This window comes from Canis lupus, chromosome 19 (genome assembly GCF_011100685.1).
Source record: "Canis lupus familiaris isolate Mischka breed German Shepherd chromosome 19, alternate assembly UU_Cfam_GSD_1.0, whole genome shotgun sequence".
NCBI lineage: Eukaryota > Metazoa > Chordata > Mammalia > Carnivora > Canidae > Canis > Canis lupus.
Window position 1 is genome coordinate 24,867,726 of NC_049240.1, and position 17,583 is coordinate 24,885,308.

Below are 17,583 nucleotides of genomic sequence, written 5' to 3' on the forward strand. Positions count from 1 at the left end.
AAAGCACATGATCTCATTTTTTGAATGTTGGACTGCAGATGTTTAGCCTTTCGGCCAAATTGGCTTTCCCATTTGGACCCAATTTTTATTGGCATATATCGTCTTTCTGCTCCCACCCTGCCTCGCACCTGGCTGGAAGCTGGGGAGCCTTCTGAGTTCCCATGGGCAGCTGGCTGGCTGTGAGCTGGGGTGTTAGGGTCCTCGCACTGCCCTGCTGGCAGATTTGACTTTGGGGAGAGAGTGTGACCTGGTGAAGCTGTGATCTCTCAAGCTGATCAGCACCACATATCCCCTGGGCTTGTTCTAAACTGCTCTTTGCACTGGTCACAGTCCCCTAAAACCTGCCTGCAGGATCCTGGTGCCCTGGGCATCATAAGCAGTCTGGTTTTGGGCGCTGCTCTATGTGTCCATCAGCATGTAGCCAAGCCACTGGGGCTCCAACAATGGACAGCTCTCCCCCCCCACTTCCTACCACCTCAGGTTCTCCTGAAACAGCCAGAACATGAAGAATGTGATCCAAAGGGAATAATGAACAGACCCTGAGTTCCAGGAAAGCTGAAACCTGAGCTACTCTGTTCTTTGCAGCATTGCTGGGCTCGAGAATCAGGCTTGGCCTATAGCCGTGAGCTGCTATGCCATTGTCACTGTCATTGTCACTGATGTTCATTTGAGGGGTTAGGACCAGCATCACGGGGCAGTGGCTGAATCGCCATTAAGAAGTGGTCTCTGGGGTACGGCAGCTGGACCAAAGCAGGTTTCTGGGGAACATGAGCCTTGAGCCAGACCCTTGGCAGTTGGGTCGGAGGGGTATGTGACAGTGCCCACACTTGTGGTTCGATCTGTGAGAGTCACTGATTCTGTGGGTGCTACAGACTCATGTTAGTGGCCTCCAGTCAGTACTGGGATGCCCAGTGGGGTAAGGCAGGGATGGCCTGCTGGATCTGATCCTCTTCAGGAGCTGCCTAAGACATGCATGTTCACAGACGTTTCTCTTTTTTTTTTTTCTTTTATTTTTTCTTCCTTTTCTATCTTTAAGTTTTAAATTAGATTTTAAAAAATTAGGCAAGGAGCTTATGTTCACTCTAGCAAGTTCCAACAACCTGAAGGTAATTGTAGTTAGGAGTCAGGTGGCCCCTCTCTCCTCTAGCCCCGCCCGCATCACTGAGGTTGGGCTGGCCAGGAACAGCAGGGATATGAGGCTGCCTGGGGCTGACCTGGTGCCTGAAGTCAGACAGGACAGCTGGGTGGGCTGGGGAAATTGTGGGCTTTGTGGCAGTTTGGAGTTCTGGCCGGTTGGCTGCCTTTGCCAGAAGGCCTGAAAATGTAAGGCTGCTGGCAGGAAGGCAGGAAGTGTTCTCCAGGGAGAGGCCTGCCACGTTCCTGGGTTGTGACTCAGACCCTGATTCCAAGTCACCCACTGAGTCACTGTTTCCAGCAGCACCCTCCAAATGAGCTAGCTGAGCCCCTTCTCTGTCTGTGACTCACTGCTTGCCTTTCCTGGGGCCTGAGGTCTTATTCCCTAGTCTTCAGTGGTGAGATGGGGCCTTAGCGACACCTGTTGGTGGCTGTGAGTAGGCCTGGAGGGTGCTGGGCCTGCCTGGGTAGGGGTAGGCTGAGGGCTTTGGGGGTGAGCACAGGCATCCTGCGCAACAGCCTAGCTCCCTTCTCCCCTGGCCTTGCCCTCTCCCTATCCTTCCCCGTCTTTCCTGGATGTGTCTGATCTGCTGCCTCTGGCTTCCAGCTGGTGGGGACAGGTCACAGAGGAAAGAGGGGGAGGGATAGGACATACTGCTGCCATATCCTATAGGGAGGAGGCTGAGGCTGAGTGGGACTGGCTTTGAGAAAGGGGTCTTCAGGCAGGGACAGCAAGGCCAAGGCCAAGGGGGCTGGGCAGTAGACTAACACTCAGCCTGAGAGGGGTTCAATTGTAAGTGGGCAGGGTCCCTGCTGGTCTGGGGCTGGGGCTGGGCTCTGCCTCTGCCCCCTCCGGTGCCCTGGCTCCCGGGCCCCTTGTCTCAAGCCTTCTTGTGCCCTGCTCATCTCCCTCTTGGCCCATCTGGGCCTGATAGGAGGTGGGGCTCTTCCTTTGGCCATGGGTGCTCTCTGCTTTCCCCTTCCTGTAGCAGATTCTACAGACCTGGCTATAGGTGAACAAGGAGCTACATGGGGAAGTCCCCCTGAGCATCCTCATCTGGTCCACCCCTATTATGTCCAGAGCCCTGGTCCTAGCACATGGGGTGGGAGGTTAGGGGGAGCAGGTCTTGTGGGGTAGACTTGGCTAGGCCTAAGCTGGGGCCGAGGCCGAGGCCGAGCAGAGGGGAATGACCAGTCCTGCCCCTCAGGCAGAGGAGGAGCTCATCAAAGCCCAGAAAGTGTTTGAGGAGATGAACGTGGATCTGCAGGAAGAGCTGCCATCCCTGTGGAACAGGTGAGTCTCGGGAGGCAGTGGGGCTGAGAGCCTCGGCCTCCCTCCTGAGGCTGCCCAAGGTGTCTCATGTGCCTTGTGCCCCATGCCCTCCCACGGTGTGTGTCTCTGGTGAGGGTGGAGGTGTATCAGTGCGTGTGTGGCTCACCTGGGCTGCCTGCACTGACCTGTGTTCACTTCCCTTCCTCCTCCCGTAGCCGGGTAGGTTTCTATGTCAACACGTTTCAGAGCATTGCAGGCCTGGAGGAGAACTTCCACAAGGAGATGAGTAAGGTAGGTCCTGGTGACCCTTATGGGACTCAGACCCTTGGGCCATGCTCTGCTGCCAAGGGCCAGGGCCAAGCTCCCTCTTTCCGGCTGGGGTTTGGTACACACTAGTGGCCACAGTGCTACCTCCGGGCCCTGGGGAGGAGCCACTGAGCCCTGCCCTCCAGGAGATCTTGTTCTAGAGTGTCCAGACCCACTGGGGCCCAGTCCCTGCCCCCTCCCTGCCCCCATCTTACCCCTCCTGCCTGGACAGAGCCAGCCCCTCTCAAGCGGCCAACGTGTTCTCAGGCAATGGTGGCCCAGGGAGCTGGGCATCAGAGAATGGTGACACCCTTTCTTAGTTCATAGGCAAATAATCAATAAAATACTAGAATTTTCTCAATTTTTTTCTTATATTTCTTAAGACAATGAAACACGTCTGCTTTACCTGCCAGAATCTGGTATAAGAAGGAGTCTGAATTAGCTTAAATTCCTGTATTATTTCCATTTTAACTTAACTGACAGTTAAGCTGCAAAGCAGACTTGGAGAAACCCAGTGTTGGCAGCCCCCGTGCTGTATGGTCGGTGGGTCTGAGTCTGTCTCCTGGGCCCTGAGGAATGAAGTGATGGTAGTGGATTCCAGGCTCAGGGCTGGAGGAGGAAAAGCAGCTTGGGGCACTCCTGAGTCACCACCTTGACTATAGTTTCCTGCCTTTCAGGTCTTCCCTTTCTTTTCCTTCCTCCCTTTAAAGATTTGAGACAACTTATGAAAAATTAAAACAACAAAACAAAACAAAACAGAGGCATTTGAGGGAAGGAAACATTTATGTAAAGTAAGAAGAAAATTCAGTTCTGAGCTTCCTGATGGCCAAAGCGAAAGAGGAAAATTTTCTCAGTAATGAGAATCACTGTATACATGGGATAAACCTCTTGTCTTGCCTGTGCTTTTGGTGAAACCTCTGGCAGTCTGGAAAGCCTGTTCTTGGTAGGGGACAGGGGTGCAAGGAAGGGGCTAAGATGTGGGGAGAAGCATGGATGTTACTGGGGAGAGTGGGGCTGTTCCCCACCTACTGGCTGTCCCTCTTGCAGCTCAACCAGAACCTCAACGATGTGCTGGTCAGCCTGGAGAAGCAGCATGGGAGCAACACCTTCACAGTCAAGGCCCAGCCCAGGTGTGTGCTGCCTACTGCCCTGGCTGTAGGTGGGTAGGGGGAGGTGTGGTCTGGGGCAGGATCCTGGGGTTCGTTCATTCCTGCCAGGCCAGGGCCAGACCGGGGCAAGACTCGAGTTCCTACCCCTGGGGGTTTGCCCTTTCTGGCTTGGCCTTTCTGTGATCAGGGGGACAGGTAGGGGCACCCCACATTCCTCTGGTGTTGTCCCATCAGGGAAGGAGCACAGCACTCCTGGGTAGTCTGTGGATCCCTGGGCCCTGGGCCTGGCTTCCCTGCCTGGGAAACCAGAACAGCCAGGGTGCCTGTGTAGCTCTGGAGGTGGGCCCTGGGGACTGGATGACTCAGTGCTGGTGCAGAGCCCCCTGGAAGGTGAGCCTTGCTCCTCGAGCAGGATGCAGTGCCGCCTTCACCCTCTCCAGCTCTTGGGAAGCCTGAGTCCCTGGAGGCTGGCATTGTGCACACCCACAAAAGCATCCTTGTTCCTTGGCCAGGCCTGGCCTCCCAGGGTCTCTCCAGCTGCAAGGAGATTCCTGCTTCCTGAGGGGAAACCAGGAGGGAGGGGGGAAAGTGCCTGGCCCTCTGACTGCCCTCAGGGGAAACAATAGCGAGTCTGGGATTTCCCTTCCTTTTTGGCTTGCACCTGTGGCGATACCATGTGGAGAGCGTGGATGAACCTCACTTTTCCTCTCTGTACAACTGGTGAATATATCTGTGTCCTGGGGTGATTGGGATGTTACCTGGCACTAAGAAAGTATTTTGTGAATGGTGCTGCCCCTCTTCAGGATGGGCAAGCAGCCGCCCTCCTAGGCAGTGCAGGGGCTGGATCCTTCCTGTGGGAGGGGCCGGTCGAGCCCACAGGGAAGAAAGTGGAACTTCGTGAACGGCCTTTACACCAAGGAGAGGCCCTGATTGCCTCTGTCTCCCAGGCCCCACGCTGGCCGGCTGCCCCCACCTCCGGTGGTACCCTAGGGTCCCAGAGCCCTTGTGTGCCAAGCTGCAGGCCGGGTGGGCTGCCTGCAGTCCTCCCCCAGCTCCTCAGGCCTTGTTTGGGGGCTGCTGCTTTTGCTTCTTTTGTCAGCTCCATCCATCCGGGGGTACCTGACAGCATGCCAAGGCTGGTGGGGTCCCCGGGACTGGGCAATGGAGTTCTCAGAGCAGGGTCAGGCCCTCTTCATGGCCTTTGAGGATTAAGGGAGGCTTTGCCCCTTTGCACTCCTCTGAGCAGAGGGGCTGCTGATGAGGGAACAGGCCAGCCTTGAATCAGGCATTTCCCCAAAATGAAGGCCTCTGCGTCCCGTCCGTTCCCACAGAAAGAAAACTAAACTGCTCTCCCGGCTGCTCAGAAAGAAGAACAGGTACCAGCACTGCGTGCTGCATTGTGGGGGTGTCTGAGGCCAGCAGCCTGGCCGGCCGCCCCTGTGCATGCGCCTGGTGCCCTGCTCTGAGGGTGCCACTAACCCCTAACCTGTCTTCCCGTGTGTGGTGCTGCGGGGAGGGCTGTGCTGTGTCACGTGTGTGTTGGGGGGACTGGGGGCTCAGGGGCTGTCAGGGGAAGGATAAGGGGGCAGATGGCCTGAGCTCAGCTGAGCATATTCTCTCTGTGCCACAGTGTATCCACCTGGCTGTGGCCCAGGCCAGAAGGGGAACAGGGGAATGTAGCCAGGAAGGCTCAGAGGATGGGCTCTGTTAGCACAGCGGTAGTTTTTAAAAAATGGTGCGTGTGTGTGTGTGCGTGTGTGTGTGTGTGCGTGTGCGTGCGTGTGCATGTGCGTGTGTATGCGTGTGCGTGTGTGTGCTCGTACTGTGTTTATTGTATGCCTTAGGGAGGCAAACACATTCCCATGAAACACAAATTCAGTAGAGATGAGGAGGGAGCACGGTGTCCCTCACAAGCCTGCCCCTGCCCACCCCCGGGTGATGTGGTCAGTAGCTTCTTTGCATCCTTCCAGAGCTGCCCCATCACACACTCACCTTAGGAGGCTGGTGAGCACTTGAAATGTGGTCGGTGTGACTGAGCAGCTGCACTTTTATTTCCCCTTAATTCAGATATAAATGTAAACAGCTGCCTGTGGCCAGTGGCTGTCTTCACCGGTTCTAGTTTCCTGATGCAGGAACAAATGCGTGCTTTTATTTTCTGCCCCCTTGCCCCCGAGGGGCTGGTTAGGCCCACCATCGCTCTTGCTCTCTGTACCTCATGACGAGGCTGGGAGACCTCGCCTTCTCGTCCCCGGCAGCCACTCTGCCTGTGGCCTCTGGTTGGCTTTTTTCCTTCTCCTCTGAGCAGGAGAAGGGCATGTGGGAGCAAAGTGTGGAGATGGTGACTGCGGGGTGCGGGGGTTGCTGAGGCATGTGGAGCCTGGAAGCAGGGCGGAGGGGGGTGTCCTGGTGTGAGTGAGTAGACGGAAGGGGGGCCGGCCGAGGAGTGGGGCCCAGCCTGGGCCCCGAGGCTGCTGCGTGACGGGTGGGACGAAACTCATCTGCCTCTAGGATGTTTGGCTTTCTCCTGCTGTGGAGCTGGGCTCCCCGGTGGAGCCTGGCAGCGACCTGGGGGGTGGCCTGCCTGGAGATCGAAGGCCTCCAGCTTGGAGTTCCGCCCAGGCTACCACGGTCTGTAGGGCAGGGGCTGTGCCCAGGCCCCTTGGTTTCCACCCATTCTGGTACACACACGTGCATTTCTCACATGCAAGCACTGCGGCACCCCTCATACACACACGGACATCACATTTTCACGGTGAGTCTGTGTGGACACACCCACACCCTCCTTTTCACACACACCCTTCTTGATGGACACACCCTCATACACACATGCCTACGCATTTTCACACGGCGATTCCTGGGGTCATGTGCACGTGCACACCTGTGGATGCACATGGTCCGTCTTGTAAGCAATGATCTCCCTCCATTGGGCTTCCTCTTGGTCTTACCTCCACAGTGACAACGCCCCTGCAAAAGGGAACAAGAGCCCTTCGCCTCCGCCAGACGGCTCCCCAGCCGCCACCCCGGAGATCAGAGTCAACCACGAGCCTGAGCCCTCGGCAGCAGCCGGGGCAGCCCTCCCCAAGTCCCCATCTCAGGTAGGCACCCTCCCCGCCCCCATCCTCCTGCATTGCTGGTGTCCCCCACTTTCTCGGTCCTCTGTCCGCAACACTGGGCTCATGGTCCTGTCTTCTCTCAGGGCACCTGTGGCTGTGTATCTCCCTCTGTCCCCACAGCATCCTCTCCTCGGGGCTGTTACTTCCTCCATCCTCCTTTCCTTCTGATACAGGCTCCGGGGCCCTCAGCCCCAGAGCATCTGGATCTGCAGAGGTGGCTGCATGTCCTCCTCCTCACCTTCTTTCTTGGCGTGGGGCCACATGGGACCTTTACATGGTCAGCAGGGCTCAGTGAGGGGAGTGTGAGGTGGCCGAAGGAGACTGACGCTGGGCTTCCAAAAGCCCAGCATCCCTTCCACGGGTGGTCGCCAGGCGCTGGCCTGCGGCCCTGTCTGAGCTGTCAGGCTTCCCCAAGCATCAGTTCCCGGCAGCAGCACTCTGGTCCTGCGGCTGATTAGGATAACAATGCTGAGTGTGACAAGAGCCCACACCTGAATAGCACTTGCTCTGGGCCCGACACAATGCCAGCACTTTCTACATTTTCATACATTAAATCCTCACAACCACTCTGAGGCAGATGCCCACCCCAGCTTGACATCTGAGGAAACCCAGACTTGCCGGGGTTTCCCGAGTTGCCTGAGGCCCCCAAGTGGGCAAGTGTGTGGCCATCCTGCCCAGCCCTGTGCCGAGCGCTGGCTCCACCTGTGCCAGCCTCCACAGGTGACAGGTGGGCCAGAGTTCCTCCAGCAGGAGGTGCAGAGAGAGTCCCTGAGGGGCAGAGAGCCCAGGTGGGGAGGGAGGCTGTTCCTCAGCTACTGCTTCTCTCTATAGGGTCTTACCCAGTTGGGTGTCAGCCCAACTCCTCCAGCGGCCCCTGGGCAGTTCGCATGCTCTCCCTTTTTTCTCCTCTTCTTTTCTGTCTTCTCCCTGTCTTTCTCTTTCACTTCCTCCCCCCTCTGTCGTTCTCTCTCTGTCTCTCTCTCTCTCTCTCTAGGCACAGTGTTTCTGGACCTCCTTCCTCAGTCTCCCTCTAAGGGTGGCCTTGTGGTCCTGGTGTCTGTGCCTTGGGCAGCAGTGATTCCTCTTGGTTTGTGTCTTCAGTTGCCTGGTGGGGGGCACAGCCTGGGGTGTGACTAACTGTGGCTTTGTCTCTGTCTGTCTGCCCTGCCCTCCATGCTCTGCTGCGCCTCCCTGTGTGGCCCCTCACCCTCCGACCCACAGCTCCGGAAAGGGCCACCAGTCCCTCCGCCTCCCAAACACACCCCGTCCAAGGAGGTCAAGCAGGAGCAGATCCTCAGCCTGTTTGATGACACGTTTGTCCCTGAGATCAGCGTGACCACCCCCTCCCAGGTCAGCCGCGGCCACCGCGGCCCAGCTCTCTCTTGTTCTTTTGGGGGTGTGCATGGCCTTCTTCCTTCATCCTATGGGCTATGTCTCTACCTCAAGAGCCAGAATCTGGCCCTAGAGGTTGGCCCAGAGCCTCTGCCTTGCTCATTCATCCATCACTCCATCCCTCCATCCATCCTCCCTCATCCATCTCTGAGCACGTACTGTGGCCAGATGCAGGGACACAGGTGGGTGGTCCTGAGCTGGTCCGCTCAGGAGTGACCTCGTGCCTATGCTGATGCAATGGCCAAAGGGGAGAGCGGGAAGGGGGGAGGACTCGGGCCAGTCAGAAAAGGCTGCTTGGAGCCGGTGACATTTGCCAGGTGCCTGCAAACAGACACATTGCTTCAGCCAGAGATGGCAGCATGTGTGTAGGCCGGGAGGGATAAGACATGGGCTCAGGAGCTTCTGGGAGTTCAGAGTGTCTGCAGGGTACTGCAGTGGGGCAGCAAGAGGAGACCATGGGAACACCATTCAGAAGGCCCTGGAATGTCTGACCAAGGCACCTAGACTTTAGCTCCCAGGCTTTGGAGGGGGGCCGGTGCTTGGGCCACAGAGCAGGGCTGCTGCCTGTAAGTGCCCTGAGAAGGTATGTAATGCCCATCCACAGATAGACAGATGGAGAGCTGAGCAGGAGGGTAACCATGGTGGCACGGGAGTGGGTGCACACTGTCAGATCCGCGTACAGAGGCCACAGTGTCCTCACCCCTCTAAGCCTGGTGTCTGGGCCTTGCAGCCACTAGGGGCTGGCCTGTCATGCAGACTGGCTAATCCCATGCTGCGGGCCAGCCTGCTCTGGAGTGCTGCCATAGAGTTGCTCTGCCCAGGGCCTCTGGGCTCTGCCTCCTGAAGGTTCCTTTGCCCAAGCTCAGAGGCCTGAAGGGAAGAGGGAGGGGCAGGGCCAGAGGGTATAAGTTTGGAGGGAGAAGCAGTTGGGAAATGAGGACGGTGGTCTCTGCTGAGAGGGGCCTGGAGCAAGTGGGCAACAAGCCCCAACAGGAGGACTCCAAGTGAGAACTAGGAACTTGCAATACAGGGTGGCTATACAGGGTGCAATACAGGTGGGTTGCAATACAGGGTGGCAATACAGGGTGCAATACAGGGTGGCAATACAGGGTGCAATACAGGTGGGTGATCCCCTGGCTCAGGGCCCTGGGAGGCAGGGGAGCCCCTCTCTGTAGAAGGAAGCCAAAGCTGGTCCAGGGGTCCTCCTACATGGTGACAAAGCCGGGAGGCACGAGCTCTGGGGCAGCTGGCTGCTGGAACGCTTGCCAGCTGGAGTATGTCTCAACTGTGGCAGTGCACATGAGGGAGACAGGGTGACACAGAGCGCTGGTAAACACCAAGTAGGGCGTGGTGCCAGCCGCTTATCTATGTGACCTTGTTGGGTTTTCACCTACGCATGGGAGGGGGTTATTGCCCTCATTGAACAGGTGAGGAGCCTATGGGCCTGACTTGCAGCCAGACTGCCTGCACCAAGTGTGTCGGCCTCTCCACACTCACACTCACCGCATGCCTTCCTTGCTACCCCATCTGCCCACTCCAGGGAGCCAGGTCTCTGCCCCGAGGGTGGGAAGCGTACTCCGTGGGTGCTGTTGCCAGGGCTGGGGTGGGCTGTCCGTGATGCTGTGCTAACAGGGCTGCTCTGCAGGGCTGAGGTGAGTAGCCTGCGTCCCTGCACCAAAGCACAGTTCTGATCCTGCATGGTGGGGAGGCTGGCCTGCTGGGAGGCAGGGAGGGAGGACGTGGTCTGCCCTTTGGCCTGGTGGAGCATGAGAGGGTGGCTGTCTGGGCTTGATGGACTTCTGATGGTGGGGAAGCTACCTGGGGGAGAGAAATGCTGCTGCGAGCTGCTGGCAGGGAGCCTAAAAGCCATGCACCCCTGGTGTCTTGAGCACTCCCTCGCTGAGAGGCAGGGTTATGGGGACAGAGCAGTGAAAGTTAGTGGCTGAGGATGAGCCTGAGGCAGGGGCTTGAGCATTGGGGCAGTGTCCAGGAAGTGAGACCACTTGGCTGGGGCTCTCTGAAGTCTGTGGCTTGCCCAGAGTGGATACTTTGTCCTCTGAGCTGTGAGACAGCTGGCACCTCGTCTTCTCAGAATTGAGTCTTGAGTCTCTCTTGATAGGTGCAGCTATAAAGTCCTTTCTGGGGAGACCACTCCCCAGGACCCAAGCCTTGGGTCCTTCTTGATGGAAGACTAGGTGGATATAGGTCAGCATTAGGTGCCATCAGGAGCAAGTAGACATGAGAGGCTGGCGTGGGCTGCTGGGGCTATGGCCCTCCTAGCACTGCATGAAGGAGGGCAGGAGGACCCAGGGCCAAGCCAGGGCCTTTCCTCTCCAGCGAAGTGTTCCCTGGCCCCCAAAGGGAAACTCTGTGTGTGAGTTGGAGGTGCCACTGAGCAAGCCCCACCTCCTCAGAGGGTAGGGAGTCCTTAGTGCTGGCACATACCCAGCTCATCCTCAAGGGCAGCTCTCCTTTGACTGTCTGGCCCAGTGTACCACGGGGCTGGCTTCCTACAGTGTGGACAGTCTCCTGGGGTCATGCCTGTCACAAGCACTCAGGCCCACTGAAGGGGAATCTTGGGGTGGCTGGGGTGGGACCTGCACTTGAGCCCTGGTGTTGGGGGACCCACACTTAAGATTGAGCTCCTGGGTGGTGTGTGCCACCTCAGCCTGTCCTTAACCCAGTGGCGCTGGCTGCTGGTTGGGTGTCACCACAGGCGTGTCTGTGGGGTGGCGAGGTGAGGTCAGTGCCTGTCCTAGGGCCCTCTTGGTTAGAGGGAGTGCGTGTGCTCTTGTCAGCCTGGGCGATGGACTGTGCTGCTTCTGAGGGGTGGGCGGAGCGGGCGGCTAGGAGAGCGGGGTGCAGGGAGGAGGAGCAGGCCCTGGGAGACCTGCGGCCTGGGGGGCAGGGACAGCAGGCAGTCGGGGCTGGCGTTGGGCCGCTGGGTGGTTGCCCCGGTGAGCCTGCCGCTGGTGTCTGAGGTGGGTGGCAGGGGCTGTCTTTGTATGCGTGGAACTTATGCCGGGCTTGTGGCGTGGGCAGTGCTCCCTTGTTAGTGAGGCGGACGTGTCTGTGAGTGTGTGCACCCTGCGGAATGTTCCCGGCCTGTCACTAACTGCCTTCCTCCTCTGCCACTGCTGCAAAGTTTGAGGTCCCAGGGCCTTTCTCGGAGCAGGCCAGTCTGCTGGACCTGGACTTTGACCCCCTCCCGCCTGTGGCGAGCCCAGTGAAGGCACCCACGCCCTCTGGTCAGGTTGGTCTGGGCCCACCACCGCCTGCAGGCCCGTGGGTCTCTGGGGCACCGGGGCATGGGCTCACGTCTGGCCATGTGTGCCCACCTACGCCGGGCCTCTGGGGTCACCAGGCTGTCAGCCCCCTGGCCCCAGCTCTTGTCACCTCCTCTAGCCCTGAACGTGAGGAAGGGAGGAGCAGACACAGGTCAGGGTGAAGACCCTCAGGAGGAGGGTCAGCTGAATACCCACTCGGTAAAAATAAGGCCCCCCATCAGCATCCTGCCCTCTCCTGGCAGCAGCTGTGGCCTCAGCGCCCTGGCAGATGTCCAGGACTTGGCTCTCTGGAGACCCTGGAGCCTGGCTCTGTGCTGCCCAGTGCCTGGGGGGCTCTGGGGCCCTAGGATGGGGGTCGCTGGGGACTGCTCGCCCAACCCTGTCACTAACCTCTGTACTAACTCTGTCCTTCTCCCTCTCTGCTGCGCTTAGTCAATTCCGTGGGACCTCTGGGAGGTAAGCCGTGTTTGCTCTGTGCCCACCCCCGGGGGGGAGCTGCTCCTCTGCGTGGTCCCGGCCCACCCTGCCTGTTCCTGCACCTAGCCTGTTCACAGGTGCATGCACTTGCACGCATGGGCCGGTGCTCATGCACACAGGGAGCTGGTTGTTACTGCTTGTCCCCAGCTGTCCCACTGCTTCCCGTCTGTGGAGAATCTGCCCCTCAGCAGGCCCTGTCGGGAGGGGGCTCCTCAGTTTAGCCAGAGAAGAGGGTCCTCTGTGGTTCGGCTCGGTTGTCAGGCTCTGTGAGTGGTCCCCTGCTGAGGCCTGCAAGGGGGCCCGTGGGGTGGAGGGTCTTCGTCCTTGAGGAGTTTTCTGTCTGTGGGGGCCCTACAGGGTAGTGGCATCAGGGAGCTGTTGGGACAGAGGAAGCAGGGTGAGGCCAGGTGCCCTAATGTGAGCATGCCGGGCAGGTGTCAGCACCACCTGGTGGCTGGGGCATGAGGCTCAGGGAGGGCGTGGGACTTCATCAACAACCACAGTGTAGCTTCTGCAGGAGCAGGAGCAGGAGCAGGAGCAGCAGCAGGAGGAGCAGCAGCAGCAGTTGGTGTGGAAGTGCTGGCAGCATATCCTCCTGGGAGCTCGAAGCTCCGGATAGTCTTACTCTGGAGGAGGCCAGTGAAAGCCTGGTGTGGGCCACCAGTTTGTTGAGTGGACTGTGGGTGCTGAGCTGTGTGTGGCTCATTTGCACCTGCTCATCCCTTTGGCAGTGGTAGGAGCCAGGAGGTGGGAGTGGCTTTCCCTTTAAGGGTTCTGTCCCCCCTGGGCCAGGCTGCCTGCTGCAGGCACCCGCTCTCTGTTCTGCCGACACCAGGCTGCTCACAACTCTCTTCTCTTGTCTCGTGCCCTTGCCCGACACCCTTTCCTCCCTGGCCTCCCATCCCTTCCGCCCCGTTCTCCCTGGTGGCCCATCACTAGCCCACAGAGAGTCCAGCTGGCAGCCTGCCTCCCGGGGAGCCCAGCGCTACCGAGGGCACCTTTGCTGTGGCCTGGCCCAGCCAGACGGCCGAGCCGGGGCCTGCCCAAGTAAGTGTCCACCTGCCAGCCCCCACCTGTCCCCAGTCTCTGGGGGTGTAGCAGCAAAGGAAGAGCCCGGAGGAGGGGGCACAGGATGGACAAAGCTGCTGTGAGCCTGAGGGTGAGGCCAGGCCGCTCCTGCCTGCCGTGATTCAGGCCAGATAGGCCCCTCCCACCTCGCCAGCCCTACCCCAGCCTCCCAGCTCAGGCTTCCTGCAGAGGGAGGGAGGAGTGGTCAGGGCATCTCCTGGTTTATGGCAGGCACGTTCCAGAATCTTCTCATTTAATTTTCACTCTAACCTAGACATTTGCTCTTTTTACAGGCGAGGAAGTAGGGGCTAGGAAGCTTGAGTGATTGCTCCCAGAGCTCGGAAGTGGCTGAGTGAGTGCTGGCCAGGTCAGCCTCACTGAGTCTGGGCCGTGTGCACTCTGCCTCGGCCAGGCCCCTACCATGGTGCCCAGCACTGTGCTGCCCCCTCCTTGGAGAGCAGGTGTCCAGGGCCAGGCAGGGGCTGCTGGGCCTGCCTTGAGTTGTTTGGACTGGGACAGGGGCTGGCTGCTGTCCCCAAGCATGGGGTCTGCTGGCTCAGCCACCAGGCCAGGCAGGTGAGAAGAAGCTGAGGCTTGGTCAGGTTTTGGGCCTAGAAGATAGGGCCTATGGGGGAGGGTCCTGGTGGCACCCAGAGGCCTGTGCAGCATGTCACTTGGCATCTCTGTGCTGCCAGCACCTTTTCCAGGTGCTTCTCCAGCTGCTTCCCATTGCAGGGACCTGACCTTTCTTTTAGGGGCTTCCTGTACCCTCAGAGGCACTGGTGGGCTCTAGATGCCCCTTCAGTGCTGCCGTCCATGGCCTCTCTCCTTGTCTTGGGAACGGTGTCTGTCCCGTGTCTGACCCCATGCCGGCATTTATGTTGCAGCCAGCGGAGGCCTCGGAGGTGGCGGGTGGGACCCCACCTGCGGCTGGAGCCCAGGAGCCCGGGGAAACAGCAGCAAGTGAAGCGGCCTCCGTAAGATGACAGGGACCAAGGCCCTGTCTTTTCTTTCCTGCTGTCCACCTGCCCTCCCACTCATGGCTCCCCAGCCCCGTCTTGCCTGTGCTCCTTGCTCTGTGCTGGTCCAGGTGGCAGTTCCACAGGGGAGGCAGACCAGTCTGGCATCCGTCACAGAGACCTTCCCCTCCCCTTGCCCTCATGGCCCCTGCCCTCCCGGGACCAGCTCCCTGCCCACGCTGACTGTGCTTCCTCCTTGCAGAGCTCTCTCCCTGCGGTGGTGGTAGAGACCTTCTCAGCAACTGTGAATGGCACCGTGGAGGGTGGCGGTGGGGCGGGACGCTTGGACCTGCCCCCAGGCTTCATGTTCAAGGTAAGCATGGGCTGCTGGCCCCACAGCCTGGGCTGCTATCTGAGCCGACGTTGCCCTTTTACAGACGAGGACACTGAGCTGCGAAGCTGTGTGGGTTGGCCCAAAGCACCCCGGCCCCCCGGCCCCTGGCCCCCACTCCCCTGGCTGCCCAGCGGGCAGGGTGGCGGCTCGAGCGCTGGTCCTGCTGCCTTGGCGGGCTCCCAGTCACCATGCTGCCAGGGCAGCCTGAAGCCCTACAAAGCCTGGTGCACCATGCTTGGCTGCGGGTGGGACCGGAGCCTATGAGGGCGGGGGGGTTGAGCTCTCCCCAAACTTCCATAGGTGCAGGCCCAGCACGACTACGTGGCCACCGACACCGATGAGCTGCAGCTCAAGGCGGGTGACGTGGTGCTGGTGATCCCCTTCCAGAACCCGGAGGAGCAGGTGAGGCCCTGGCCGCTGTGGCGGGAGGAGGCAGCAGGGGGCAGCAGAGCCCCACCAGCTGCGGACCCACAGCCGGGCGTGAAGATGCGCTCCCCACCTCCTCCTCTTTGCTCTTCTGTCTCTGTACCCTGCTTCCCTCACGCATTTTCCCTCCATTCACCTCTCCCCCTTCCCTTTATGCCATCCCATCTCCCTGAGTCTCTCTCCCTGTCCCCGTGTCCCCTCTGTCTGCTTCCGCGGACTGTCAGCTTTCCTCCTTTCTTGGCACTGCCTTTCTCTCAGTTTTTTGCAGCTAAAGGTCTTTCTCCCCTCCTCCCTTCGCTGCCCCTCAAGGCATCCTTCCTCCTAGGACAGGATCCCTGGCCACCTCTCCATGAGCCCTCCTGCCCGGCAGTGAGAGGGCAAGATGCCCACTCTGCGGCCTCCCATTGGGCTGCCTCCTCCAGGCTGCCCTTGCGCCCTGCCCACAGGGACAGAGTATGGCTTCTGGCAGGACCCCCAACATCCCAGCTGTGTCCCCAGCTGTTCCCCAGGCCAGATACCTCCTAGAGCACCCCCTGCTGTGGCTTCTCCATGTCAGTTGGTCTCACCGTGAGCTCCCCATGGAGCCTGGGGCTGGTGTAGAGTGGGGACTGCACCCCCAAATCCTGACAGGCTGCCTGGTTCAGGTCTCTAAGGCTTCTTAGCAGCAGGCTTGCTGGGGGTGCTGAGTGAGCTGAGACTTGAGGGCAGCAGGGATGGACTGAGGCCACAGGTCTGGGAGGTTTCAATAACAAGGATTTCCTGAGCCTGGTGCTAAATTGGCAGATTCCTGTCAACCCCTGGGTCTCTACTCACATCCTCCCTCGGCCAGCCCTGGACTGGGCGGGCTACCAGGGGGAGTCATGTAGGTGGGTGGACTTGGGTCAGAGAGGACATACGTAGGCTCTGTGACGGACCGAGGGAGATCCCAGGCATAGCAGGGTCAGTGATGGCCTCCACTGTGGGCAGGGATGAATGAGCCTTGCAGGCCCAGGGGTCAGGGTCTGGGGCTAAGGACTTTGTCAGGGCTTGGGTGGGTGGTCCTGGTGAACTGTCAGGGTGAAAGCAAAGGCTGGATTTGAGCTGGAGGGCTTCATGAGGGGCTTTGAGTCACTGAGAAACTTTAACTGGTCAGTGCTCACCAGAAATTTCTGGTATTGTTTGTAGAAGTCTGGAAGGACAACTGATATGCTCTGTGGGCACCTGATAGTGGGAAGCTCCTGGCCTGGGATGGCGTTTAGACACATTCAGACCAGTGCAGCAGTTTGGCTGCCTTTCTAGAGAGAAGAGGAATCACACAAATGCCAGAGTTAAATCCACTGGTGAAGGGCAGATGGCTCCTAGCTTGGGCAGGTTTGGGTCTGGGGTAGCAGGGAATGCTGCCTGGAGGAGGCATTCTTTAAGTGGGTGTGATGGGCTGGAGGAACTGATCAAGACCAAGGAGGGGACATCTTTCCAGCAGATCTCCCTTAAGACCCATGCCCTGCAGGGTTCCAGTGCCCTCTGCCCCCATCCCTGTGTGACCTGGGTGCTCTGCTTCACTCTCAGGATGAAGGCTGGCTCATGGGCGTGAAGGAGAGTGACTGGAACCAGCACAAGGAGCTGGAGAAATGCCGGGGCGTCTTCCCTGAGAACTTCACAGAGCGGGTTCAGTGAGGGCCACGGCTGGTGCAGCTCTCTGGGCGTGTGAAGAACACCTTTTCCCGAAAAATGTGTGTTTTGGTTTTTTTTTTTTTTGATTTTTGTTTTTAAACTTTTGAAAAGCAAAGGGAAACTGAGAGGAGAGGCCTAAGCCACGAGGTGTTCTCCCAAAGATTAGGTGGTTTTCCAAAGAGCCTGGTTTCAGCAAGTCCAGTGGAATCACCAGTGTTCCTGAAGCTGCTGTGTCCCCTAGTTAGGTTCTGGCCACCCACCCTGCGCCCCGCATGTGTGCCTGGCCACAGGGCGGGGCTAGGGGCTGCCAAGCCACCTTGCTTGCCTGAAGCTTTGGCCGAGCAGCCTGGGTGAGGGTCCTCTCTCCTGGCAGCTGCTGTGGGTGGGGTTGGGTCTCTCCAGAGAGCTCAGGGCCCAGACATCAGCCCGGCCTGGCCCCACCCTGCAGACCGTCTGTGTGCCGTTTGAAAATAAATCTTAGTGTTCCAAGCAAAATGAAACAAACTGGCGAAACCACTCAGAAAGCCTATGTTCATTTATTTGCTCTCACTCCACCTCTGTCCGCAGTATGAGTACACTGTGATTATCTGCGGCACTTCTATGGAGACAGTCCACCCCCGGACCTGCCAGGACAGGTGCTGCTGGTCAGTAGACTACACTCTTGCAGTTTCCCCACCAGCTGTGGTGTGCTGGCCACCTCCTCTTGAGCTCCTCTGGATCCGATTGATAGCTTCAGCCCCAGCCCCCTGGTGTTCTGACCGATGGTTGGTTGGGGTTCAGGTGATGGGGGGTGAGTGATGGGAAGGGAAGGGTGCCAGCCAGCTAGGTGCCGCCTAAGTGACATTATTTAATATGGGTGAAAACTCCAGGGTCAGGAGCCAGGACTCCATTTCCCAGATGAGGAACCCGAGGCCCAAGGAGGGTCAGTGGCTTGCTGGTGATTCTCGGGACAGGCTTTTGAACCTGAATGTTTGCCCTCGGGTGCCTGGGAAGGC

At 58.9% G+C, this 17,583-nt stretch overlaps 1 protein-coding gene across 28 annotated transcripts in view; it reads left to right on the forward strand.

Annotated features, from left to right (window-relative positions):
- BIN1 (bridging integrator 1) overlaps window positions 1-17,108 on the forward strand; it is a 52,854-nt gene extending 35,746 nt beyond the window's left edge. For 5 of the 28 annotated variants that reach the window (XM_038564868.1, XM_038564873.1, XM_038564872.1 and 2 more), the window contains 13 exons: window positions 2,343-2,428; window positions 2,623-2,698; window positions 3,761-3,843; window positions 5,154-5,198; window positions 6,776-6,917; window positions 8,157-8,285; window positions 11,473-11,580; window positions 12,047-12,070; window positions 13,031-13,138; window positions 14,047-14,136; window positions 14,381-14,491; window positions 14,813-14,914; window positions 16,484-17,108. In XM_038564868.1, the coding sequence (XP_038420796.1) occupies window positions 2,343-2,428; window positions 2,623-2,698; window positions 3,761-3,843; window positions 5,154-5,198; window positions 6,776-6,917; window positions 8,157-8,285; window positions 11,473-11,580; window positions 12,047-12,070; window positions 13,031-13,138; window positions 14,047-14,136; window positions 14,381-14,491; window positions 14,813-14,914; window positions 16,484-16,591 (1,212 nt within the window). In that variant the 3' untranslated portion in view covers window positions 16,592-17,108. The remainder of the gene's footprint in view (window positions 1-2,342; window positions 2,429-2,622; window positions 2,699-3,760; window positions 3,844-5,153; window positions 5,199-6,775; window positions 6,918-8,156; window positions 8,286-11,472; window positions 11,581-12,046; window positions 12,071-13,030; window positions 13,139-14,046; window positions 14,137-14,380; window positions 14,492-14,812; window positions 14,915-16,483) is intronic. The other 23 variants (XM_038564870.1, XM_038564877.1, XM_038564879.1 and 20 more) reach the window with 15 other exon arrangements.
- The last annotated feature ends 475 nt before the right edge of the window (window positions 17,109-17,583 follow it).